This window comes from Prionailurus bengalensis, chromosome A2 (genome assembly GCF_016509475.1).
Source record: "Prionailurus bengalensis isolate Pbe53 chromosome A2, Fcat_Pben_1.1_paternal_pri, whole genome shotgun sequence".
Taxonomy (NCBI): domain Eukaryota; kingdom Metazoa; phylum Chordata; class Mammalia; order Carnivora; family Felidae; genus Prionailurus; species Prionailurus bengalensis.
The window spans coordinates 126207067-126234502 of record NC_057348.1 but is presented as its reverse complement, the minus strand read 5'-3'; the positions used below and the strand labels follow the sequence as shown (position 1 = coordinate 126234502).

Sequence of the window (27436 nt, the reverse complement as noted above, 5' to 3'; positions counted from 1 at the left end):
AGAGAGAGAGAGAGAGAGAGAGAGAGAGAAAGATTCGTATATTCATTTTTCGCATACTTCAAAACTGCATTTCTTCAACTGCATTCCAATTCCTTTCACCTTTCATGCAAACTACATTTTATTTTACATGTAGAGTATTCACAAATGTTGTAAGAAAGAAACAAACAAAAACACAGATCAACTAAAACAGAAAAAGCCCTTTCTTTAAAATAGAGATTTCTAACTATCCTGGACAAAATAAGTCTTTCCTGATTTGGAATTCTGTTGGAATGGTTTCAGGTGTATCACACGTACTAGCAATGAGGAGAAGTCTTTCTGCTTCAGCTTCTTCTAGTGACCCTTTTCCGTGATCTTCATCAACACAGCAGTTAAGAGCCTGGCTGGCTTGATAGATTACTGTCTGCTGCAAATTTATTTCATTATTGAGTTCCTAGGGAAACCAATGAAACGAGAAAAAGAACTCACATTTTTTTTATCAACATTTTCACTTTATTTAAAACTTCAGTTGTAACGGATCCTGTTGGATAATTTCCAAAATATCCAGAGAGTGAAGTCAAAATGAAATTGTTTCACTGTTCAAGTGTCTGGACTATGCACCAAAAACATTCAACACGCTATAAAAATTACACTATAAACATTCTTATGAAAAGACTTTCAACTCATACTGAATAAAAATTATACTCGGGGCTATGTTCGACAAAGTAAAGATGTAGAAATTATCTGATTCATTTTATTTAAATTACATGTATGTTGTACATGACTTCCTTAGCATCAAAGAACCTCTAAGAGCAAAATGAAAGTTATACTTTAAGGATATTTATGACAAACGTGTTTAAATGTTTCAGCTATATCAAACAAGCTTCCAACCTGCCCAACAAAGAGGACCTTTCTCAAGTTACAATGAATTCAAGAGTGATTTACTGAGCTCCAGTGTGTCAGACACTGTTCTACTCACTCAGGGTATGGAGATGAATAAGGCTGGGCCCTTGTCCTTAAGAAGTGTATGATCTAGTACAGAAAACATTCCAAGTCTCCTTTCCACAGAAGTACATACCTGCATTTTCTGTTTGATGTTCACTTGACCAGGAAAGGCATTCTTTTTCTCATCCAACTTTGAAGTAACATCTTCCTTCCGAACAATCACTTGCTTTATTGAAGGACGTTCTGTTTCTTTGAATCTTTGAGATCTGTACGCATCAATGCTTCAGGAAATAAGGTATACTCTTAGAAATCCAGCAACACGTTGAGCACTCTCTTTTAGTGAACATGTGGAAAATGCCATTTGGTAAAAGAGAGGCTGACAAAAGTCATTCCAAAGTTTTATACAGGTGAATTATTAATAACATTATAAGTTATAAATCTAAACTATGACCCTTAGTGAGTGAATGCCTTTTGAAAACATGCTTACCTATAAAGAAGATCACGATCTTCAGAACCAATGCTATCACCTGACTCAGCTCGAGGAACACGGGTTCTTTGGAATTTCCCTGGCTTTGGACTTTCATCACTTACGCTGGAATCTTTCAATTCCAATCGAGGTGAGGAAACTAAACTCTGCAGTGAAGCACATCAGGTATTAGATTTTATGGATGACACTGATTCTAAGTGATAACTCTGAGGAATTGAATAAATGCTCTATTATTAGGAAATGAAGATCCAATAAGTCAGCTGATTTATGATGCATCATAAAAACAAAGGCAAACTAAAAAATAAGTTCCCTAAATAGTAAATGAATAAAAGTTCAAAGACAGCTAAAACCTGCACTTATAATTCTCTTAAAAACTTTTTCTAATTCAATCAATTTCTCAAACTGTAGCTATTCAATTTAGGGTGATAGCTAAAAACAATAGTTGGCTCTCAATAAATGTTAGTTGTCTGTCTGGTGCTATGTACTAATATACTAGTGATTTAATATTCACATTAACCCCATGATATAGGCACTACTTTTAACCTCACTTAACAGGTGAGGGAACTGTGGCAAAGAGGTTAAATAACCCAGCCAATAAACAGCCAATGGCAGAGCCAGGATTTGAGCCCAAATGTCTGACCTTTTAAACCATGTCACAGTTTGCATTTTATCCAGGGTCACGGGAAACCACTGAAGCATTTTAAGCTCTCTTTTATGAGAACTGACATCAGAGTTCCAGCATCCCCCTGGCTACAGAGTGCCAAATCCCCATGTACCAACTCAAACAAAAGGGGATCTCGTGATTGCTGTTTCTTTGTGTCCTGGGCCTGTTGACATTTAATCTTTTCTTACCTCCGGACTTACCACACCAACGGTCTGTGCTAACGGAGCAAGCAAAGACATGGAGGAGATGTTCAGTGCATCTTCCTGTTCTTCAGCGCTTTCTGCTTCTGCGTGGTCCATCTCCTCTTGGCTCTTTTCCATGTCCAGCTCACCTTCCACCAGGACATCACTGAAGATGTCATTAATTACTTTTGAACTATTGATATCATCGTCATCATCCACACTCATCTCAGTTTCACGTACCACTTCTGAAAAAGATTTCAGGAGGTGATTCTGTGACTCAGACCTTTAAGAATTAAAGGGATAGCAGAGCAGACCTAACGTTCACGTGCTTACTAAATAAACAGCAAAGCAGTGAAAGTTGGAACTGTCAAAAGCTGACTAAACACTTTGGATTTAAGAAAGAATATTAACTAAGAATGTGAACAACAAGATAATAGCCAGAAACTTCAGACTTACAAAAAAATGTTCTTTCGAGTAACTCTTTTTGTTTTTTGGGGAATGCCTTTTCACATGGCTGTCAATAATAGGAAAATATTAGCAGCACTTAAGGCAGGGCTCCCAAATAACCTTCAAGAACCACTAACCTCCCTAACAGTATATAAAGAGTGTAGAAGGGCAATACATTTCCTTTCCCTATGAAAGTGAGTGATAGCTTTAATCAGATTTTCACAGGGATCTGTGACCTAAGATAACTATTAACAGTGCTATCTCTTTGTGGAAGCTAGTATATTTCCTAGTGAAAAAAGAGAGAAGGGTGCCTAGGTGGCTCAGCCGGTTAAGTGTCCGACTTCAGCTCAGGTCATAAACTTGTGGTTTGTGAGTTCAAGCCCCATGTTGGGCTCTATGCTGACAGCTCAGAGCCTGGAGCCTACTTTGGATTCTGTGTCTCCACCCCCCCCCCGCCCCGCCTCATTCTCTCCCTCTCTCTCTCTCAAAAATAAATAAAGACGTTAAAAAATTTTTAAAAAGAGAGAGAAAGAGGAGCGCCTGGGTGGCTCAGTCGGTTAAGTGTCTGACTCTTGGTTTCAGCTCACGTCACGCATGATCCCACAGTTTCATGGGTTTGAGCCCCACATCTCTGCACTGGCAGCACAGAGCCTGCTTGGGATTCTCCCTCTCTCTCCGCCCCTCCCCTGCTCACTCTGTCTCTGTCTCTCTCAAAATAAATAAGCTTAAAGATATTCTTTAAAAAAAGAGAATATTACAGAATCATGAGACATTTTGAAATATAGAACATTATATATTTGAATATGTGCTTCTACCAATATGTTATATCTTATAGTGAGTTCAGAATTAATAGGAAATAAAGCATAAAAACCAACCAGTCTGCGGCTCAACCTTTGGGTCTGATGTTACTTTTAAAGACTTATCCTCTTCTAAAAACAATGTGATTTTCAAAGGGCTAGACTTCGTCATTTTACGTTCAGGGAAACCTAAAAAAAAATTTTAACAAAAACCATATTACTATATGTAGGAACCTAGAATTTTTCAGTTAAGATATGTTTTGTATTCTTTTTTCTGATCATAAAACTATGCATTTCAGATCTAAAAATGTATAGAGAATCCCCCAAGACAACTGTCCTCTCTTAACGTTCCTGTCTCTCTTCCTCCCCAACAAGAGAAAGGGGGCACCAATATTACCAGGCTATTTGTCCTTCCAATTCCCCTGTATGTATGCAAATGTTATATCCTTTTGTTTTATCAGAAGGTCGTCATACTATGCATGCATTTTATTTTTCACTTTTTAGAAAAAAGTGTCAATAAGAACACTTCATAAGCTAGCAATAGAAGGAAACTGAAACTACCTCAACAGAATATAGGCCACAAATGAAAAGCCACTGGCTAACATGATACTCAGTAGTGAAAAACCGAAAGCTTTTCCTTTAAAGATCATGAACAAGACAAGGATGCCCACTCTCACCACTTCTATTCAGCATAGCTTTGGAAGTCCTAGTCAGAGAAAATAGCCATGAAAAAGAAATAAAAAGCATCAAGATTTGAAAAGGAGAAGTAAAATTACCTCTGTATATAGATAATATGATATTATATGTAGAAAACACTATAAACATTCCACAAAAAATCCTGTTAGAATAAGCAAATTAAGCAAAGATGTAGAATATAAAATAACACACAAAAATCACTTGCATTTCTGAACACTAACAAAAAAAAATCTGAAAGGGAAATTGAGAAAACAATCCCATTTACAACAGCATCAAAAAGAATAAAATACTTAGGAAAAAACCTAACCATGGAGGTGACATAATTGTCCACTGAAAGCTGCAAAACATTGCTTAAAAACATTAAATAAGGCACAAATAGCTGGAAAGACACCCCATGATCATGGATTGGAAGACTTAATAGTGTCAAGATGTCAATAGTACTGAAAGCAATCTACAGATTCAATGCATTCTCATCAAAATCCCAGTAGCATTTTTTAGAGAAACAGAAAAGTCCATCCTAAAATTCGTATGGAGCTTCAATTCAATAAATCTTGAATATACAAAATACCTTTGAAAAAGAACAAAATTAGAAGACTGATGTATCCAGATTTCAAAACATATTACAAAACTATAGTAATCAAAACAGTATGGCACAAACATAGACCAAGGGAACAAGAACAGAGAGCCACAAAAGAAAACCTCACATGTATGGTCAAATGATTTTTGACAATGCTGCCAAGATGATTTAGTGAGGAAAGGACAGTCTCTTCAACAAATGAGGCTGGGAAAACTGGATATGCACATGCAAAAAATGAAGTTGGAACCTTATCTGATACCATATACAAAATTATCTCACAATGGATTAAACACTTAATTGTAAGACTCAAAACCATAAAGCTCCTAAACATAGGAAAACATCCATGACAATGGATTTGTCAGTTTCTTGGGTGTGACACCAAAAGCACAGGCCACAAAAGCACAAGCAGAAAAATGGGACTACATCAAATTTAAAAACTTTTGTGCATCAAAGGACACATTCAACAGAGTTGAAAAGTCAACCTACAGAATGGGGGAAGATATTTGTAAATTGTGTATCTGATAAGAGGTTAATATATGGAATATATAACTATAACTCAACAACAAAAATAAAATACCCTGATTAGAAAATGAGCAAAGAACTTGAACAGACATTTCTCCAAAGATGATATACAAATAGCCAACAAGCATATGAAAAGATGCTCAACACCACTAATTATAAAAGAAATGGAAATCAAAATCATAGCGAGCTATCACCTCACACCCTAAAGGATGGCTACTATAAAAAAACAAAACAAAACAAAACAAAAAAACAGAAAATAACAAGTGTTGGCAAGGATGCGGGAAAATTGGAATCCTTATGCAGTGTTGGTAAGATTGTAAAATGGTGTGACTGCCACAGAAAATAGTATAATTATTCCTCAAAATACTTAAAATAGATCCACTATATGATCTAGCAATCTCACTTCTGGGTATATATCAAAAGAATTCCAAGCAGGGTCTCAAGGAGAAATTTGCATACCCAGCACTATTCACGATAACAAAGAGATGGAAGCGACCAAAATACCCATTGATAGACAATGGATAAACAAAATGTACATATACACAACGGAGTACTATTCAGCCTTAAAAAGGAAGGAAATGCTGTCACAAGTTACAACATGGATAAACCTTGAGGACATTAAGCTAAATTAAATAAGCTAGTTACAAAAAGAAAAATACTATATGATTCCACTTATAGGACGTTTCTAAACTAGTCAAATTCATAGAGACAGAAAGCAGAATGGTGGCTACCAAGGGCTGCAGAGAGGAAGAAACGGAGAGTGGCTGTTGAATGGGTACAGTTTCAGTTCTACAAGATGAAAAGGTTCTGGAGATCTGTTCTGCAACGATGTGAATATACTTAAAACTACTACTACTTAAAAACTGTTAGGATGGTGAATTTTAGTAATGTGTTTTTCACCAGACTTAAAAAAAAAAAAACTAAAATGTTTAAGTGTCTCTGACATATTAAATGTCATTACATACAAAGCTATCTTATTCTTTTAAGCAGCTACATGATATTTGAGGACATGGATTTAGCATAATTTATTTAAACAGTTTTCTACTGATGGACATTGAGGTCATTTACACCTTATTACTAACAGTGCTACAATTCATCTCTTTGTATATACATCTTTGCACACTAGTTTTAAGAAGTCAACTTATAGAAACACTTGTAGAGGAGCTAAATTAAAGAGCATGCACACTTTACAATTCAACAGATATTACTGAATCTTTCTCAAAAAAAAAAAACAAAAAACAAAACAGAGTGGTAGTAATTTATCCTCCCATCAAGAGTCCTGAGTCTGGAAAGAGAACTATGGAATAAGCATATTGCATGGCTGAACATTAAAGAATGAGTAGAAATAAAGACATTAATCTATCTTTTTACATTGAAGCAGTATTTCCGCTTTCCAATGCAATTTCCAAAACTCCAGTAGACTGAAAGCTACATATAAGTGGAGCAGAAGTGGAAAATGCTGACCTGTAGGTTCTGTGCTGGAAGGTTTTCCTGGTGTTTGATTTTCTGTCACCTTTTCCGTTACTGGAAGCGATGGGGTATTTGAAACAGCTTGGTGTTTTTTGAGGGGAGTGTTCTGACAGTGAATTTCCTGCAGAAAGGAAATGAAGATTTTATTTCTCAAAACTATAGATTTTTTTGTCTATTTTTACATGTTATTAAATGAAACAAACACATATCATTCTTTTATATAAGCTTCCTCAGAACAAAACAATGTATGTGAAAGGCCCCAGCCATGTTTAGATCACAAGAAGCCCTCAGTGCTGGTTCATTATTCTTGGTAATTCCCAGTACGTACAACTTTTAACAGACTAGGAGGCAGGAATGAAAAGTCACATCACAGTAGTTTTAGATAAACTGATTTAAGTGAAATCCACACAGAGAAAAGTAATTCCCCATATGTCACTTATCTCCTCCCACACCTATAAAATCTACTGACAGTTCCTGCATCAGGATTCCCCTAAATGGTTACTCAGGAGTAAAAGGCCAAGAAAACAAAGAACCAAAAACAGATCTGAAAAGAAGGAAAGAAAAAGAAAAAACAGGAAATCCCTCTGAGTCTTTTTTTAATCATTTATAAAGGCAATGGAAGAGAAACATTCATTGTTTCGGAAAAGGCTTTATGATTAAAGCAATAGTAGAAATAATCAAGTAAGAATAAGAATAACAGCAACTAATGCTTAGTAGAGCCTCATTTGTGCCAGTCACCTTTCCAAGCACTTGGCATTGCCTCCCTGAGTCCTCCCAATAACCCTGTAAGTTAAGTGCTACTACCTCCATTTTACAGATGAGAAGACCGAGACACAGACGAGTTCAGCAACTTGCACACTCGGCTAGTAACTGGCAGGGCCAGTTTACAAACCTACACATTCTTATTCCCGATGTAATTTCAGACCGTGTTGTCTCTTGAATTAGAAGAAGCTTTTGATGCACGAACACAGGGTAAACTATCGAATGCTGTGCTGCAGACGTGGCTCTCTTGTGAAGGCAGGACTTCCCTACAATATTCTGTAATAAAGGTGGTTCTCTCCCCTAGACCCTGACGGCATGAGGGACACCCCCTCTCCAGTCTCTAACACTAATTCCAAGCTCTCAGTAATCCTCTCCTCCTGCCCCTGCTCCTCTAGGCTCACGCCCCCTGGTTACCCTGCACTCACCATCCCGCCTCTCCAGTCCAACACCTCCCATCACCTGGGTGATCTCAGTAGCCTCTTACAAAAAAAAAAAAAAATTGTAAGCAGCAAGAGATAACTCTTTTACAAAAGTCATGAAAAGGAGGCAAAGAAAGGGGGGGTAAACAGGGGTCAGGAGAGTAGTTTTGGTTTTAAGATAACAGATAACAGCTTGCTATATGCGGATGGGAAGCATTAGCACATTCCTTCCTTCCTTCAAGGACAAATTTATTGAGCCCCTACTGTGATCCAAGCACTAAAAACAAAGATAAAGATGGATAAGGTCCTTGTGGACAGTGGTGGAAAGCAAAGGTAGAACAATTACAGGAAGATAAGTATTCCAGTCGAGGTAAATACAGGATGACATGGTGAAAAAAAAGAGGGGCCATTTAGGAAAAGGGCCAAGGGACTAGAGTTTGACCTATTCCTAATGAAGTAGGAGCTCACCACAGAGATACTCTGTGCGGACAGAACAGCAAGGCAAAGGCCAAGAGATCTGAAAACGTGGATACATTTGAGAAACTGCAAATAGTCTACATGACAGGACTGAAGCACACGTGTGGAGGAGCAGTGAGGAGCCAGATTCTGAATGATTCTGGATGTCAAGCCAAGCACTTGAGACATTTTCTGATGATAGCTATGGAAAACTTTCCAGGATTTTAAGGAAGTGAATGCACAAATATCTGCTTTATAAGACTATTTCCCTGGCAACAGTGGGTAAGGTGGACAGGAAAACAGCCAGACTAGAAGCAGGGTTTTCAATACAAAGTTCTGGAAGTGATTAAGGTAACGGCAGAGGAAAACAGAGAGGACAGGCAGCTTGTGACATATTTTGAAAACATCCAATGATGTGTACGTGTTTGTGTGTGTGTGTGTGTGTGTGTGTGTGTGCATGCTAGGGGAAGATATAGTAATAAGAGGAGGTGGGAAGACACAGTAATAAAAGGAAGGAGCCAAGGAAGAACTCCCAGACTGTTTTAGCTGATGAGGTATAGAACAAAGACCTAGGTGAAAACAGAGACTCCATGGAGAATATACTTCTGCGAAGCAGAGAGAAATCCACTAGCTAGCCAGGACAGGAGTTCAGGAGAGAGGTGAACACAGCATAGCTAAGCACCTTAGCATTTGTGTGCTTGGCTGAAGCTAAACATGAGGACAGAGAAGAGAAGCCCCAGGGCAAATGAGGAAAAAACAGGGTTAGGTCAGAACCCTGGGAAACATGATTTGTTAATCAAGAGAACTAGTAAAACAAAATCAATTAAATAGATCTTTGTCAAAGTATACTGGTTAAATGTATAGTTCTATTTCTACTGGTACCCACTTTAAATATAATTCTATTATTTTTAGCTGAAAAGTATATCCTAATACAGTATTTTGTACAAGTAGGCATGTAAATGAAGCAGAAAATAATTTACACGAAGGGACTTGGTTGAAGGCTGATTAATGAAATTTGACAGTAGGTAATAGGAATAAACAGAAATTTGGGACATAATTGGTGACTGAAAAGGATTATGGATAGTCTGAAAGTGTGGTATGTGGGGAGGGTATACAATCAGTACTAAAATAAGTAGATTCTGAGAAACACTTTAGAACCAGCATGTAAGTAGAATATTAAAAGAAATGTGAAATAAATTGAACGATGAGAAGTTTTAAAATTTGATTTTAGGTAGGTCATCAGTGAATACGTTAAGAGTTCCACTGAATGGGAAAACATCACAAGAGAAAAGCAGAGTTGGAATGCATGCTGAAGGAGTTTATGAGTGGAAAGTGGCACAGTAAATTGGGACGGGATAAAGAAGTGTTTTACAACCAAACAGAACCAAGTTAGATCCCAGCACTGCTTTGGTGCCAGGTTCACTTTCATATTTCTTGTTTACACCACCTGTTTGGTTTCTAGTTGTTTGCTTCTCGAGCTTTCGCCTTTTTCTGCACTCCATAAATTGCCCTTGTCAAATCGGCCACGAAGACATGCTAGTTCTTTCTCACGTTCCTAAAACAATCAAAAGCTCTATTTGATACGAGAGCAATAGTATGTTTAAGAATAATATACAAACATTACTAAACTTTGCTTGTCTTCAGTTTTAAGGGTAAAAAATTCACAATATTCATGGAATACAAGACAAAGTATTTCTAACTTGAAATAAGTGATACAAAGAATCACGATGCTATTATCTCAGTCAAAAGACTGGTATCAGAATTCATAATTGGATTTCTAGGTCCTATGTCGAGACCACATGATGAATAGTGTTAAAAGCAGTAAGCCAGACCTGCTTGAGCTGTTGTGCCAAATGAGTAGTAGATGAAGATGTGTTTTGCTTGAATAATCTTTCTTGGATGGCCCTTGTATTTGGAGTGATAATGGGGGTTCTTTGGGGTGTGCTCCGAGCAGGACTTTGTTTGCTGTGTTCTTGACAATGCTCTCCAAAGCGCTCCAGGAAAGGTTTAATTCCTGCCCCTCCTACAGAAAACACACACATTTTGGAGGCCATTTAAAAGAAATAACAATTATCATGTCTATTGAAAAAGTTCTAAAATCCAGTAATGGCTCTAAAATGCTTTCATTCTATTTAGAATACTCATTGGGAAAGTAAACAGTAGGAAAATAGCTTTAAAAAAGAAATTTACCATACTATTCTATTTAATTCAAAGTCCTAAAATTTATAAGATTTTGTTCCTTAAAAAATAAAGAAGAATTAAAAAAATTTTAAAAGATAGAGTGATGGGGTGCTCTGGTAGATTGGGTGGCTCAGTGGGTTGAGCGTACTCTCTCTCTAAAAAAAAGGGGGGGGTGAGGTAGAATAAGAGAGCAGTGGGAGTTAGAAAACCTTTCAACTACATAATCAGAACTGGAAATACTCCTAAAGGATTGGAGATTCACAGTGTGTTTATTAATAGCACTCCCTGACCACCAAGTGCCCGAGCCATGATCACCCAACTACTTATATTTCTATAGCCCAATGTATTTCATCTTGCTTTTAGCAAGTCTAATATACTAAAATCCAGGGATTAAATCCTTCTCTCCCAAAAGAAAAATTAGAGATCATTCACTTTATCAAGGGATGTCTTCAATCTATAAAGTCTTAAACCAGTATTCCTTTGAAATAATATGAAGTACATTTAAAGTAGAACAAATGAGGGGCGCCTGGGTGGCTCAGTCGGTTGAGCGTCTGACTTCAGCTCAGGTCATGATCTCATGGTCCGTGAGTTCGAGCCCCACATTGGTCTCTATGCTGACAGACCTGACCCTGGAGCCTGCTTCGGATTCTATGTCTCCCTCTCTGTTGGCCCCTCCCCCGCTTGTGCTCTGTCTCTCTCTCTCTCTCTCTCAAAAATAAATGTTAAAAAAAAAAAAATTAAAGTAGAACAAATGGGGGGTGCCTGGGTGGCTCAGTTGGTTGAGCATCTGACTTTGGCTCAAGGTTCATGAGTTCAAGCCCCACATGGGGCTCTCTGCTATCAGCAGGCGCTCTGCTGTCAGCATAACCCACTTTGGATCCTCTGTCCCACTTCTCTCTGCCCCTCCCCCACTTAATCTCTCTCTCTTTCTCTCTCTCTCTCCCCCCCCCCACTCTCAAAATAAATAAATAAACGTTAAAAAAGAAAAGTAGAACAAATGGGATATATACCACCCCCATCATGAAGATGATAGGGTTGTACTATATGAAAAGAGGCTTATCTCTATCAGAAATCAGCATTTTCCTACAAAAGGCCAGATAGTAAATATTTTGGGCTTTGCAGGCCCATTTGGCCACTGTCATAACTACTCAACTCTGCACTGAAGCATGAAAGCAGCCACAAACAACATGTAAATAAATGGGCATGGCTATGTTCCAATAAAACTTTATTTGCAAAAACAGGTAAAGGGCACAATTTGACCCAAGACTCCACATGTCACTTTACACCATTATCTCTAACTAAAATCCACTAAGAATAGGTGTGCCTGGGTGGCTTAAGCATCTGACATCGGCTCGGGTCATGATCTCGTGGCTCGTGAGTTTGAGCCCTGAGTCAGGCTCTGTGCTGACAGCTCAGAGCCTGAAGCCTGCTTCAGATTCTGTGTCTCCCTCTCTCTCTGCCCTCCCCTGCTCATGCACGTGTGCAGGCGCTCTCTTTCTCATTCTGTCAAAACAAATAAACATTAAAAAAAAACCACTTTAGGGGCGCCTGGGTGGCGCAGTCGGTGAAGCGTCCAACTTCAGCCAGGTCACGATCTCGCGGTCCGTGAGTTCGAGCCCCGCGTCAGGCTCTGGGCTGATGGCTCAGAGCCTGGAGCCTGTTTCCGATTCTGTGTCTCCCTCTCTCTCTGCCCCTCCCCCGTTCATGCTCTGTCTCTCTCTGTCCCAAAAATAAATAAACGTTGAAAAAAAAAAATTAAAAAAAAAAACAAAACCATTTTAAACAAAATCCACTAAGAAGACAAAGAAACATGTAAATTAAATATCTCTGAGGCCTGATAATAAATTCTGGGCATATCCAATAGCCAATAATAATAATAATAATAATAAAAAAGTCTTCTTATCTATGCCATAAGTCTTCAGAAAATTGGGGATAACTAGTTCTATTCCATGTGGGGATTTTGCTATTGCTTCAAATTCTCATTTCAGCTCCTCTGGAAACTAACTACTGCTTTCCTAGCCCATAACTAATGGATTCCCACTGTTATCTCTCTCTACTTCTCTTTTATAATAAACTACTGTTTCCGAGACATTGTATTTTTAAGAAGTTAAAATTTTGAACTGAAAGTCTTTCCAAAAGCAATTCTAATGAAAAAGAATATTGTTCAAAGTAAAGTATATCTCTATATATTTGAACCACGCTTTTTAGTCCTGGGTTTCTCAACCAACAGCATGTGGGGGTATGCCAGAAGGTTTAAGCCCCCACAAGATAAATACGGATTTCTAGGAACATCAATTTACTATAGGGAATTTCGAACTTTCACATGTATATACTCACACACAATATAACCACATACAAATATAATTAGGAGTGGAGTCATTTGTATACAACTCATTTTCCTTTGCTATCAGGGGTGCCTTCATATTTAAGTTTGGAAAGCACTGCTCTGCACACTTGGTTTTAAGAACGTTTCTCCATTATGCCCTTAAAATGTGATTTCCAGTTCTATACGCTTTGTCTCCATCAAAAAGTATGGAAGAAAGAAACTACGTGGTCATTCTAGAAAAAAACCATGTTTAAGTTGTTAAAATGTAACAAGTTACATACTTTGACCAGTAACTGGACAAGTCTACACTAATGAATATTCATTCAATGAGTTAGAGCTGAATTTGAAGAAGTTCCATTTTATACATTCAGACACTTGCCATGGCAAACCACGAACATACAATTAATGACTGGACACCTAAAACGCTGAGAACAGACATTCTGAAAACAGTCAGCAGTAACTAGATTTTTAAAAAGATACATAACCTGGTGTTGCAGATTTGTCTTTAGATTGAGACTGCCGACATACTTCTCTATTTAATTCTTCTTTGGGCCCAACTGTCTGGGACACGGTTGACTTCCCAGTTGGTTTCGGTACCTCTGTTTTCAGGAGACTAACAGGAGTTTTCTGAAGTAGCTCAGGATTTTGTACCTCACAATTTTTAGCATCAGCAAGGGATACAGTAGAAGATTTCACTGGGGAAGAAGCAGCTTTCTGAAACATGATAACACTTAGGGTAAATAACAATATTCATAATATCTAAAGGTAGACTTAAAACAAGTTAAATTTTATTTGCTTAGTAGCCTTTAAGTAAACTTATGAAAAACAATTTTTCCCCCTAATAGATCAAACCATTTTGAAAGGCTTGACAAAAAATCAACTTAGAAAATGCTTACTATTTGGGGTGCCTGGATGGCTCAGCCAGTTAAATGACTCTTGATTTCAGCTCAGGTCATGATCTCACGGTTCGTGAGTTCGAGCCCCAAGTCAGTCTCCGTGCTAACAGTGCAGAGCCTGCTTGGGATTCTCTCTCCCTCTCTCTCTGCCTCTCCCCTTCTTATGCTCTCTCTTTCTCTCAAAACATGTAAAAAGAACTTAAAAAAGAAGAAAACGGTACTCTTTAAATTATAATATTTAATTGAGTCTGCATAATATATTGAGGAGTAATTTCATGTAAGGGATAGGGTCACTCCCTATTTTAAAAAACAATTTCTTGGGGCGCATGGGTGGCGCAGTCGGTTAAGCGTCCGACTTCAGCCAGGTCACGATCTCACAGTCCGTGAGTTCGAGCCCCGCGTCAGGCTCTGGGCTGATGGCTCAGAGCCTGGAGCCTGTTTCCGATTCTGTGTCTCCCTCTCTCTGCCCCTCCCCCGTTCATGCTCTGTCTCTCTGTCCCAAAATAAATAAACGTTGGAAAAAAAAAAAAAAAAAAAACAACAAAAACAAAAACAATTTCTTTTATATTATCTCACTAGCACCTTTATAAATGTTAAGCATATTAGAGCACATTGCATATTTTTGGTATTTTAATTAAGTCAGTATTAATTTAACAAAATCATATGTATTTGATGGCTAACTATAACATATTAAGTGCTTTATGCGAAGCACTTTGCTGTGGGTTTTATACACATTGTCTCATTTAATCTTCCCAATAACCCTTTCTTTCCCATTTTACAGATGGGAAAATAAGGTTTTACAAGATTAATGTCTAAAGCCACATTTTCAATTACGTGGCAGAGCTTGGGTTGAATGCAACTCTATCAAATTCCCAAACCTGGCTCTACATTTAAAAACAATGCACAGAAACATACTACTCTTTTGCTTTTCTGTTTTTAAGATTGTTTTTGAAAGCTGTTGATGTAATTCATGTGCAAGGGAAAACTTTCAAACATTTCAAAAGAATATATGGTAAAATTATCATACCCACCCTTGACAATCTTGTTCAGCAAATGCCTTCGGAAGGCAACTTTAGCTACTAGTTTATTAAATGTCCCTTCAGAGAAATTTGATATCTTATATTTATACACATACATAAAGCATTCTGCAGAGAAAATAATTATCAGTTGCTCTCCCTGATGACTAAGAAGAGGCTCCATCATTCCATTATTATTATTATATACCTTGGAATTGTATGAACTTAGTGTAATTTAGTTGTCAATTACTAATTTATTTGGTATAGGCTACCAAATTTAGGATTTTTACTTTCTACACCCCCGATTTCTAAAAATACATACAAACACCATGTATATAAGATACATACCTACACACACATACACATTATCACTCATAACCAAAAAGAAAAGGTTTCCCAAGACTGATACTGCATGACTTACCACAGAGCTGGAAACTGTAGCATCATTCAAAGATGCACCCACGGCACTCGAGGACGGAGCTTTATTCAAAGAGGCCTCACCATCCCTTTGGGAACAGCATGCAGCTTCCTGCTTGACACTGCTGCTATTGATCCTAGCAGATGCTCCACTTGCAGAGGAAAATTTGGATAAACAAGTGGTACCAGGCTGTTCTTGTGCACTGTTTTGCTTTGCAGATGAGTAATTTACATCATCTTCCCACGAGCAAATAGTTGCGGCAAGGTTGGCCAGACGGCCCCTTCTACCAACTGGAGTTGCCGAGGCATCTGCAGGGGGTGGTTTGGGAGGCGAGGCAGCCCTTCCCTCTGATGGCATTGGTGACATGAGTGAGCTTTCGGGTATCTCATCTGAAAATGTTTTCAGAAAAAGAGTAAGACCCATGTTCAAGAGTGACGCATATGTGTAATCCCAGGATCGCTCCACTCAGAATTTTAAGAAGAGGTTCGTAGAGGGGTGCTTGGGTGGCTCAGTCAGTTAAGCATCTAACTTTGGCCCAGATCATGATCTCACTGTTGGTGAGTTTGAGCCCCGCATCAGGCTCTCTGCTGTCAGGACAGAGCCGGCTTCAGATCCTCTGTCCCCCTGCCCCCCGCCCCGTGTCCCTCCCCCATTTGCTTTCTCTCTCTCAAAAACAAACTTTAAAAAGTTTAAAAAAAATAAAGAAGTTAGTAGGTTTCAGAACTAATAAAAAGTTCTCGGGGCGCCTGGGTGGCGCAGTCGGTGAAGCGTCCGACTTCAGCCAGGTCACGATCTCGCGGTCCGTGAGTTCGAGCCCCGCGTCAGGCTCTGGGCTGATGGCTCGGAGCCTGGAGCCTGTTTCCGATGCTGTGTCTCCCTCTCTCTCTGCCCCTCCCCCGTTCATGCTCTGTTTCTCTCTGTCCCAAAAATAAATAAAAAAAAAAACGTTGAAAAAAAAGCTCTCATATGCATGAAACTACAAGCTGCTTAAATTTGACAATACCTTATCAAATCAGAGGATACTTAATCCAAATTAAAACAAAAAGAAACCCACAAACTTCTTATACCTATTTTTTTCAATTTTTACTGGATCATGAATGCCCGAAGGTACTGTACATTTAGGTTATATTTTTAGAATTAAATCATTTTGTTACACTACTGCACAATTTAAGCTTACAGATGCCACAGGTACTTTTTGTTTTAAAAATGGAGTAAACCGGGGCGCCTGGGTGGCGCAGTCGGTTAAGCGTCCGACTTCAGCCAGGTCACGATCTCGCGGTCCGTGAGTTCGAGCCCCGCGTCAGGCTCTGGGCTGATGGCTCAGAGCCTGGAGCCTGTTTCCGATTCTGTGTCTCCCTCTCTCTCTGCCCCTCCCCCGTTCATGCTCTGTCTCTCTCTGTCCCAAAAATAAATAAACGTTGAAAAAAAAATTAAAAAAAAAAAAAAAAAAAAAAATGGAGTAAACCAGTGCTGTACAATCGAACTTCCTGCAATGATGGAGACGTTCCATATCCATGCTATCTAGTAGAGTAACCAACCATTAGCCAGCCACATGTGGCTAGTGAGCACTTGAAATGTAGCTAGGGCAACTCAGAAACCTCATTTCATTTCATTGTAATTAATTTAAATCTTAAAAGCTACCTATGGCTATTGTCTCCAGAATTGGATAGCACAGGGCTAGACAGCAGTGTTTTTCCACAGTTACTTCATTTGGAGATAGATCTCACGTTAGTAATGGATAGCTGACGAAGGCCTGTACGCATTTCTCCTCTGTACAAACCCTTTTTGTCTCTGCACATAATTATGCTCAAGTCGGTCTCATCTTAAAGCTAAACACAAACACCCTCTCAGCAACGTATACCCCTCTGCAGCTGCCCCTCTTCCCCTGCACAAATATTCTCTCACCACTCAGCTCCCTTCAACCTGCCTCTGCCTACACCGCAGTCCGCAAGTTGCGTTTGCTGTTGTCACTAGATGCCAGTGCACACTCTGTAGGCCTTGTGTTTCTGCTGGTGACATCATGCTCTGCTAGTTCTGTCCTTGTGCCAGATCTTCCGTGGTGTCCTTGCAACTACCGACCACTTCCATTCGGCTACCACCCAAGCACCTCAAATAACATATCTGACGTTGAGACTGCCCCAAACATGTTCCTCCTCATCATGACCTCTTCCTCCTTCTCCCTTCACCTCCTCCACCATCCAGGCATCAAGTTCCAGAGATTGTCTCCTAAATCTTATAGATCTGGCCTCTCCCCTTCACTTCCATAGGCCTTCATCCCACACGTGGACTATAACACAAGCCTTCTAACTGATCCTCCTGCTCGAGTCTCTGCCCTATTCAGTCCCTCCTCACTTCTGATGCCAGAGTGATCTCTCTACAACATTTGCCCACTTAAACTCTTCCAGTACGCCACCATCACCTCCTGGTTAAATTCCACATGCTCTGGACCCCTGCTGCTTCTTCAAACTGATCTCTTGTTTTTCTGCCCACAAAATACCTACTCTTTATGCACACGGTCTGTTTATGGTAACTCTGCTTTTTAGGCATTCTGTTGCTTCTGCCTAGGATACCTCCTCCACTGTCTGAAGCCAGTGGTCCCTCGGAGTCCAGGTTGATTGCCTCTGCCTCCTCCAGAAAGTCTTCCCAGAACCCCACCGCCCTTGCACGACCCCTTTGCATACCTCTGTTGCTTTCCTGAGAATAAGCCCTGTCCTCTATGCAGATGATGGTTTTATTATCATGTTTTAGGAATGAGCTTACTGGAACTCTAGCTCTACTAACTGTTCTCGATCAGAAAAGAAGCTTCAGATAAGTTCTATTTTAGTATAGTTCCTCATTTAATTGGCTGCTACCCACATCCTGGATAACATTCACTAAATCATTCATCGCAAGTGCTTTGTTCTCAAGTGTCAGTGCTTAGAATCAGACAGGCTATGCCTTAATGAGATTTATTTTCAAAGCTGAGGTAGGCATGTGTTAACATTTGCTTTCAAAATGTTCAAAATCACTGCTGCAATGCTTTCTGCTCTAGAATGTTGAGGGTCTTATCTGTTCTAAGCGTGGATTCTGTCACAGCCCTCTCTCCACTATCCATAAATACCTCCTACAAAACAGAAATGGGACATCCTTGTGTTTAGGAACATGTACCAGTTAGCCTCCTTGGGCACTGTAAAGCATGGTGAGCCCTGCCCACTACTAAGATAAATAGGCATAACAGACAATATGGAACATCTGTACTCTGTTACATGCCCCAAAATACCAAGTAGGTCAGGGCACCTGGGTGGCTCAGTTGGTTAAGCGGCTGACTTCAGTTCAGGTCATGGTTGCGTGCTTCGTGACTTTGAGCCCTGTGTCAGGCTCTGTGCTGACAGCTCAGAGCCTGGAGCCTGCTTTGCATTCTGTGTCTCTCCCTCTCTCTGCTCCTCCCCTTCTCCCCACCCCCCAAAATAAATAAACATTAAAAAAAAAAAAAGCTAAAAGTCATCAGGTAAGTTATAGCAGGCAAGAGTTGAGCGCTAGAGTCAAACTACTGAGCTTGGAATTTTAGCTTCTAATTCTAGGCAGGCCTCTTGCTCTCTCCAAACCCAGTTTCCTCTTCGAAAACATGAACATAAAAGTGGGATGTATGTCATTAGATTTCTATAGGAATTAAATGCTATATTAGAACAAATAATGTTTAGAATGCCTAGCACTTTACACAGTATTTGCTCTTGAAATTACCATCACTGCCAAAAAGAATAACTTTAAATGCTCTACTGTCCAATACTTATCAAAATTTCAGACAAAAAGAATTAATATTTACGAAAGACTGCCTAAATCTGTGTAATGCATCCATTTCTTCAAGTCACTTAGTCTCAATTCTGTCTACGCATCAGAGTAACATACAGAGCTTAAAAAAAAAAAAAAAAGACAAAAGCACACCCCAGGGCTCCACCACACTCCTGAGATTCTAATCCAACAGTCCAAATGTTTCCGTTACACGGATCCAGGCCGAAAGCCAAAGCTAGAGGAACATTTCCTTGGGTAAGGCCCAGTTGCCAGTGAGCTGTCCACCTGTACTGTGCTGGCTCTCTTTGCAACCATGCTTACTGAACTGAGCTTGGAGCCAGGCCGCCTGCCTACCTTGAAAAACCTTACACATTTACTACCTTCTGCAGAGTCATCTTTCAGGACCCAGGAAAGAAAGTTCTCTTGGGTCTTAGTTCCGGCCATGGTTCTGCTTTCATCTTGTAAACAAACACCAGTCACGTAACTGATGGTGTTTCACCTCTTTGCATGGGCTGCTAGTAAGTTCAGAACTCTGGCAAGTGAGATGGACCTTAAAGCCTGTATTTAATAAAATAATTTTACCCTTCCCTTCTTTGTTTTTCCTTCCCTTCACCCTGGAATTTCCTTATTTTTCTTGTTTTGTAATATAGTTGTTTTTGTAAGTCATCTCAAGGCTTTTTTTTGGTAAGAAGATAGGAGACAAAATTGATCATAGAACACATAATCCTGCTGCATGACGGCTAATTTGATGTGACACTCTCCATCTGAGTATGAGCCCAGGTCATTTCACTGGGTCCCAGCACCTTAGCGTAACATGCTTTATAGGTGCTCAGTAAGTGTGTAAGTGTTCTCTCCCCTCTATTAAATAGTACTGCATACTTTAGCCACTCAAATTTATTTAATTAGTTAATCCATCAAATGAGATTTCTTGCATATAGAGCTGAAGATCAGCAAGGCTAATAATGCCAAGGTAAGTTTGTTCTCTATTGTTTTTAATTGAAAATATAAGATGATTCTGTCATAAGACCACGCTTTTGTGAGCTGGTCTAAGAACCTCATCAGCACCCACTTCAATGAGAACACCACCAACTTATAAATATGCTATTGATATACAAACCATTTGTAGGCAACGGATACTCAGGAGATAGATAAAACAGAAGCGTTTATCTTTCGTGTGTTAACCAATAAATCAGATTTTCAACCTACCAAGTTGAGTCTTCTTGAAACAGATTTGAAGGACCATGCCATCCCTCTAATTCATACCTGTCATGTCATTATTATCCCAATGGCGCCGCTGCTCCGCCAGTCTTTGCATTCGTGTTTTCACTGAGGAGCCTGCCCTCGCTTCCAGTCTTGAGTTAAGCCCTGTCCTCATGCCCGGCAGCGGTGCCGGGACAGCCTCGGCATCACTGACAGGAGCTGGCGTCTGTGGCTGCGCCCGAGGAGGCAGAGGACTTGGAGGACGGGCTTTTGCAGAAGCTGACTCTACTGGCTTTTCATTTTCCAAATTAGAAACTTCTACTTCAGCGTTGTCAGAACAGCGTTTTTTTGATGGTGATGGTTTTGTACAAGATTTCTCTAGATTAAAAAGGACACCCCCCCCCAAAAAAAACATTCAGAAGTCCGCAATTTCTCATAGCCTAAAAAACTTGCAGTAGGTACGTAACGAATTATTTTAAAAACGTCATGTTTCTCTAGACTCTTTCAATGATTTTCCTTGCAACAAGAAATATGTAAAATTCTACTTTTAGTGACTTAGAAATCTGATATGAAAGATTTCTTTTTCAGCAAACATATAATTTCTAGTTTAAAACACCTGAATGAAAAGATATTCAAATAATATTCTCCAGACATACGCCTGATACTTTATGTAGTCTTAAGACGCTAGGAAATAAAAAGTGAATACATATAAAATAAGCAAATGTTTTGAATGATTTCAAAGATCACACAGCTCAATTACCTCATTTTTAGATAAGGAAAACCAAACGCAGAGCAATTATGTTACCTGCCTAAAGCAACACAGCTAAGGGTAGAAACAGGCTTTCTGTTTTTAAAACAATCTTTCGTGAACCAAACCATATACATGCAATATATATATATCATACACGCAATATATATATATATATATATATATATATATATACAATAAATACCATGTATGTCTGACATATAGGTCACATATGTGTAATATATATACCACGCATGTGTAACAAATCACATGTGTAATATGTATACCATATATATGTGATATATATGGTATTCCTTCCTTCAAAATGTATAAACATATGAAAATAAATTCCTATTCTATGGTTAGCTTACAAAGTAACTGTGAGCCTGCTCCATGCCCCCATCTCTTGTAATATTGATTTTGCCTTCTGTAATGCTCTTTTTCTATTTGTATTTTTAAATTTATACTAAGGAAAATTATTATCTCCAGACTATTCCACACTCTAGGAAAACACTAAAGCAGCCAGCTTACTGATGCAGGCTGGGGATGCCAGGATTTAGGAAAGAATAAGTTAAATTTCTAGGTGAGTTTAGGTTTGTTTATTTGTGTGTATTTATTTGGTTTTGTTTAATTCACTGGTTCTTAAATTAACAACCTATACATCGAGCCTAGCTCTAGAGAGCTGGTTCAACTGACAGAGGATGAGAATAGTCACTAAATATCAAGCATCTGTGAGCAGGTAAGCCTTTCGCTGCCCTACTCATGCCAGAGACACTATCTGAACTGGGTGGTCAGCTATTCTGGCATCGTTGGGGTGGATAAAGTCCATGCCACCACTGTGTAATTAAGTGTTCCCCTGCTCCTTTACTTTTCTTCCCTTGGGGGTTTTAAATAACCTTAGGTTGAGGAAAATAAAGTTCAACCAATTAATTTGAAGTATTTATTAGATACTCTGCTCTGGCCTGGTAGTTCTAGGCCTAATATAACAGACCTAAAATAGAACAGAAGGCTGATCTTTCCCCAGAGGCTATTATATATTTGTCTCCCAAAGACCTTGGTTTTTCTACATGCACAATAAAATGTTTGGGGCTGATCTCCTTTAAAAGATGCAAATTTTACTTTTCCCCACAAAGTCTTTTACCTTCACTACCAGGTAGAGGCTGTTGGTTACTTGCTTCAGAAAGTGGCTCTCTGGTTCTCTTAGCATGCATGGCAGACCTTGCTGCTGCTGTGGGCCTCTCAGCCATCTTTCTCTGAAGATTCTCTCGCCTGGCACGGGTTCGTTCAAGCAGTTTCTACATAAATAATATATCAGCAATAAAACACAAGTTTAGTCAAAAGTTCACAAAACTTGAGGCACCTTCTAAAATCACTAATTGCCATGTAAGATAACAGTTAAATACATTTCAAAAATGGGATCCTAAGTAAATAAGTTAAAATTCACCAAAGAAGCACCCCAATGTCAAAATCATTACATGGGTGCCTGGGTGGCTCGGTCAGATAAGTGTCCAACTCCTGATTTCAGCTCAGGTCACGATCTCATGGTTCATGAGTTTGAGCCCCACGTCAAGCTCCGCATTGACATTGCAGGGCCTCCTTGAGATTCTCTCTTTCTCTCCCTCTCTCTCTGCCCCTCCCCTGCCTGCTCTCTCTCTCTCTCTCAAAAATAAACACTAATTTTTTTTTTAACTATTACAGGTGTAATATGAATAAAATGTGTAAAGTTGGTTTATGAGATTTAAAATAACCAGAAATTTTTTCTGCTTTTCATCAAAAGGTAGAATCTATTTCCACACCTTCAAACTGGGCTGGCCTTATGATTTACTTTGACCAACAGAATGTGGCAGAAGTAATACGGCATGACTTCCAACCACAGGCCCCAGAGGTCTTGCGGTTTCTCTTTGCACTCTCTTGGAACGGTGCCATGAGGTGTAGAGACACCTGCCCAAGACTGCACAAGCCTGCTAGAGACACCTGGCCCAGCTGAGAGCTGGCATCAACCACCGGACCGATGAGTAAGGCCACGTTAGAGCATCCAGTCCCGGCTAATTTGCCAGATCACTGCAGACTCCTGTATGACCTCTGGGGACACCACCAGAAGCACAGCCTAGCTGAGCCCAACACAAATTGCTGAGCCACTGAATCAGGAACTAACGTGGTTGGTAGGGAGAATAACAGTCCCCAGAGATGTTCACTTCCTAATTCCCTGAACCTGTGAAGGTATTACTTTACTTGACAAAAGGGGCTTGGCGGATGTGATGAAGAATCTTGAGATGAAAAGATTATCCTGCATTATTTAGGTGGGCCTAATGTAATCACAATTGTCCTTCTGAGAGAAAAGTCAGGAAGGTCAGAGAAGATGTGACAACAGAAGCAGAGCTTGGAGTGATGTGATTGGTGGCTCTGGAGATAGAGGAAGGGGCTACAAGCCAAAAAATGCAGGTGGCCTCTAGAAGTTAGAAAAGGTAAGGAAACAGATTCTCCTCTAGAGCCTCCAGAAGGAACACAATCCTGCCAACACCTTGATCTTAACCCTGTAAAATCCATCAGCCTTATGATCTTCAGAAGATAATAACTATATGTGATTTTAAGCCACTAAGAGTATGATAATTTGTTACAGCAACAAAGCTAATACAGCCACTAAGATTTGGTATAATGGTAAACAGCAAGAGATAATGGACATATTTAGTTCTTTGAAAACCTGACATTTCCTAAGATGACAGAAAAAAAAAAAAAAAAAAGCCAAGCTAAAAAAATCCCACATTTTATTTAATTGAATATCAATACATAATAAAATAATCTTGAGTTGATATCTTAACCATTCCATAAAATCAGGATTACTCTTTTCTTACCCTGAATCAATTAATGCTTCTATTTGAAACAGTGTAGTTGAACAAACACAAGATCCTATAAAACAATTCTTTCTCTTTCAAAAGTATACAACTAAAGGAGATATGAGAATTATTGGCTGGAGTTTATACACTGCCCTGCACACACAGATACAGTAGTTAGCACAGACTAAGGAATTACACTCCCATTTGACCTTTTTAATTGCTTAATTAAAAATAGAATAATTATTTTTTAAAATTCCTCTGAGTGGAGCGCCTGGGTGGCTCAGTTGCTTAAGTGCCGAGCTTTGGCTCAGGTCATGATCTCAGTTAGTGAGTTTGAACCCCGTGTTGGTCTCTGTGCTGACAGCTGAGAGCCTGGAGCCTGCTTCAGATTCTGTATTTCCCTCTCTCTCTACCCCTCCCCCACTCATGTTCTCTCTCTCTCTCTCTCTCTCTCTCTCTCTCTCAAAAAATAAACATTAAAAAAGATTAAGATTCCTCTGAATGTGCAAAAGAAATGGAGCTAAATTTAGAGGAAGGCACAACTCTCCACTTTTCTTAGGAATGATTTCTCATTCAAAGAGTGACACTAAACCTAAATGCTGTATCACTGAGAGTAATTTATGAACCAAATGCCTTCCAAAACACAAGACATTTACCCTTTAAATAAGTCTTCAACAAACTCAAAAGCAGTATTGTTACACCAATTCATATATATATATATGTGTATATATATATATATTTTTCCCCCATAATAAAATATATCACTCCCCAGATAAAAAAACTAGCCTAATTTTCTTTGTTCATGTACATGTTCACATTCCATTCCCGTCAGTTAGAATACTTGTGAGTCAGTATGTTTTCAGTTACTATGAGCAAGAGGTTGGTCACAAAAGAATGCAGCTCTGCCATTCAAACATATACAAGTACTCTATTGTCTACATTAGATTCAAAGATTTCAAAATCTATTAAAATAGGTAAGCAGAAGTTCCCTAATCTATAAAATAAAGGCCAAAGATTAATTTAAAAGAAATGTATCTAAGGGACAAAAACTCAACAGCTCAATAAATCTAAGTCCCTATAATAATGCATCAGGAATCCAAGGGTTCTTTATTTATAAAGTATATTCCTTCAAATATCACACCTCCTGCTTTAAATAATAAAGGCATTAAAAAAAAACTGCAATAACTAACGAAACCAGGAAATAAGACATTCCATGTGGATGAATCTAAAATAACTGAAGCTTACAGTCCTTAAGCAATTTCTGCCACACATACACCTCAAATCGTTAGACAAAAATCTTTTTAGGAGGTATTGCTTATTTCCCTGCCTTCTTAAACAAGAGGCTCAATATAAGCTAACTCATTATTTTCAATATGCTCTAGTAGCATCCTTTCCGAGGTCAATACAGAGATTTTCATTTAATTCTGAAAAATAAGAGAAATTCCATTCAGACTAGTAACAGCATGTTCATTTATTTATTGCACAAGAGAAGATGTTTTACAGAGTATTTTAACTGTAGCTTTTCTCTTTTAAGGGTCCTACACAGAAAGCTCTGACTCAGCACGGCCAGCCATGGGGTTCCCTATGACGGTCTTAGGGAATGGCCATCCCCCATGAGATCTTCAAACTAAGAGGCTAACGCTAATGTTATGAGCATTAAGTTTATGGTTTTACATTCACCTAATGGCAAGCACAACAGCACCAATATTTATGTAAGTACTTTCAGTGTCTGCACACAAAATCTCATTTCATTTTCAAAATTTTGCTTGGCAGGTTCTGTTTTTACTACTGTTTTCACAGATGAAGGAACCCAGGCACAGGTTAAAAAACAAGCCATAAGTCTCATAGCTAAGTGGTAAGTCAGGATTCAAACCCAGACTCCAGAGTTTGAGCTCTTAACCACTTGGCTATAAACTGTCTTTTGATTAAACCCAATGACTCTTTTTTAAGAACTTATTGTCAGGAGCACTAACTTCATATTAACCTAACTTTTTAAATGTTATTAGCTGATCATAATAATAAACAATAAACATCTGCCTTAACTGCTTGTTCATCCATGAACCAAGATGGCTTCTTTATTTCTGGTTCTTCCAGGAAGAATATAGAAAGACATTGCCCTGTGGACCCTGCCTAGATCCTGATTCAAACAAACTGCAAAACCATGACACTTAAGGAAATCTGAATATTGACAGAATATTTGATGATATTAAGGAATTGTTGATTTTTTAGGTATGATAATGGCACTGATTTTTTTAAGTCCTTAGTGTTTAATGATATATATATATATGTGTGTATACACATATATGTGTACACACATATATATATATGTGTGTATATACACACACACACACACACATATATGTGTGTGTGTGTGTGTGTGTGTGTGTGTATGAAATTATATAATCTCTAGAATTTGCTTCCAAATAATTCAGTGGGAGGGATTAGAGGGGTGTACAGTGAAACAATACAGTCATGTGTTGCTGGGTGATGAATCCATGAGGAATCATTACACTTGAGTAATTTGAAATTTTCTACAAGAAAGGAAAGAATATGGCTAAAATGTTCTAATAGTTACTGTTGTACATAGTTATTTGTTTGTAAAATAATTTGCACTGAATGGCTCTCTTTATTATTTCAGCAGAATGTTATTGGATGTGCTTGATGTTAGGGAAACATCCCTCTGAATAGGAAAGAACAGGCCTGCATTCATGAAGCTCACATTCTGGCAGGAAATATATTCAACAGGTAAGAACAGTGCAGGGAGAGCACTGCAAAAGGTGATCTGCCCCCTGAAGAAGGGAAATCCAAGTCCGAGCTGGAGGTTACATCAGTTTGCCAGGTGGAAGAGACAGGGAGAGGAAGAGTGTGCCAAACAGCACTGGTGACAGCAGGGAGAAGCAATGCACAACAGCCTTGTTTTAGAAAAGAAACTTTAGGATGGTTGTGGCTTTCTCAACCAGAGTTATCAATAGAATTAGCCCTAATGCCCTGACATGAATGTCATGAATTAACATTTCTCCTATGCTTATAGGATGGCATGGTGATGAATCACCTTTGGGAAAATTAACAAAATAGCCTCTCAAATCATTTTCTGTGTTCTGTGGTTCTGATAAAGAACTCTGGTTGACAAAGTCATTTTAACTTAGTTTCAGTCCTTTTCAGACAAAGAACTGCACCAGTTCACTTCCCTGTGCAAGAATGTTATGAATGCTATAATTAAGCACCTAGTCCCTGAAACCATTTCAAATAGTTCCCTCATTACCAATTAAGGAAAACAGTCAAAGCTGTTTATCCCAACTGCAACTGATCTGACTTTTCATAATATAAACCATACATGTTTCTGAGCACACTCTAAAACAAAAGGTTTGTTTCAAATAAAAGTTTCTTTCAACTGAAATTTGCACTAGCTTAAGAATGGCATTGTTAAGTAAAATGAAGTACAATTTTCAGCCAACTTTCAAAATGCTTTGTTCCTGTCAGTTACTTAGGAGACTAACAGGAATATTCAAGACACATAGGGCTAATTTTTTAAGGAAGACTATTCTAGATTACTAACATAAAATAATCTATCCTTTTTAACTTCAAAGTACGAGAAAAATACATACTGCATGATCAGCCTTATTTTTTAAGGCTAATACAAAAATGTGTT

At 38.8% G+C, this 27436-nt stretch overlaps 1 protein-coding gene across 6 annotated transcripts in view; it reads right to left on the bottom strand.

Annotated features, from left to right (window-relative positions):
* The window catches only part of ANLN (anillin actin binding protein), a 48066-nt gene that overhangs the window by 19224 nt on the left and 1406 nt on the right, over positions 1 to 27436 (bottom strand). For 2 of the 6 annotated variants that reach the window (XM_043589254.1, XM_043589252.1), the window contains exons 2-13: positions 22095 to 22248; positions 20269 to 20583; positions 15241 to 15626; positions 13393 to 13621; positions 10233 to 10423; positions 9848 to 9955; positions 6758 to 6884; positions 3577 to 3687; positions 2261 to 2499; positions 1409 to 1554; positions 1055 to 1202; positions 295 to 430 (exon numbers count right to left, since the gene is read on the bottom strand). In XM_043589254.1, coding sequence (XP_043445189.1) covers positions 295 to 430; positions 1055 to 1202; positions 1409 to 1554; positions 2261 to 2499; positions 3577 to 3687; positions 6758 to 6884; positions 9848 to 9955; positions 10233 to 10423; positions 13393 to 13621; positions 15241 to 15626; positions 20269 to 20583; positions 22095 to 22248 — 2290 coding nt within the window. The remainder of the gene's footprint in view (positions 1 to 294; positions 431 to 1054; positions 1203 to 1408; positions 1555 to 2260; positions 2500 to 3576; positions 3688 to 6757; positions 6885 to 9847; positions 9956 to 10232; positions 10424 to 13392; positions 13622 to 15240; positions 15627 to 20268; positions 20584 to 22094; positions 22249 to 27436) is intronic. The other 4 variants (XM_043589253.1, XM_043589255.1, XM_043589257.1 and 1 more) reach the window with 2 other exon arrangements.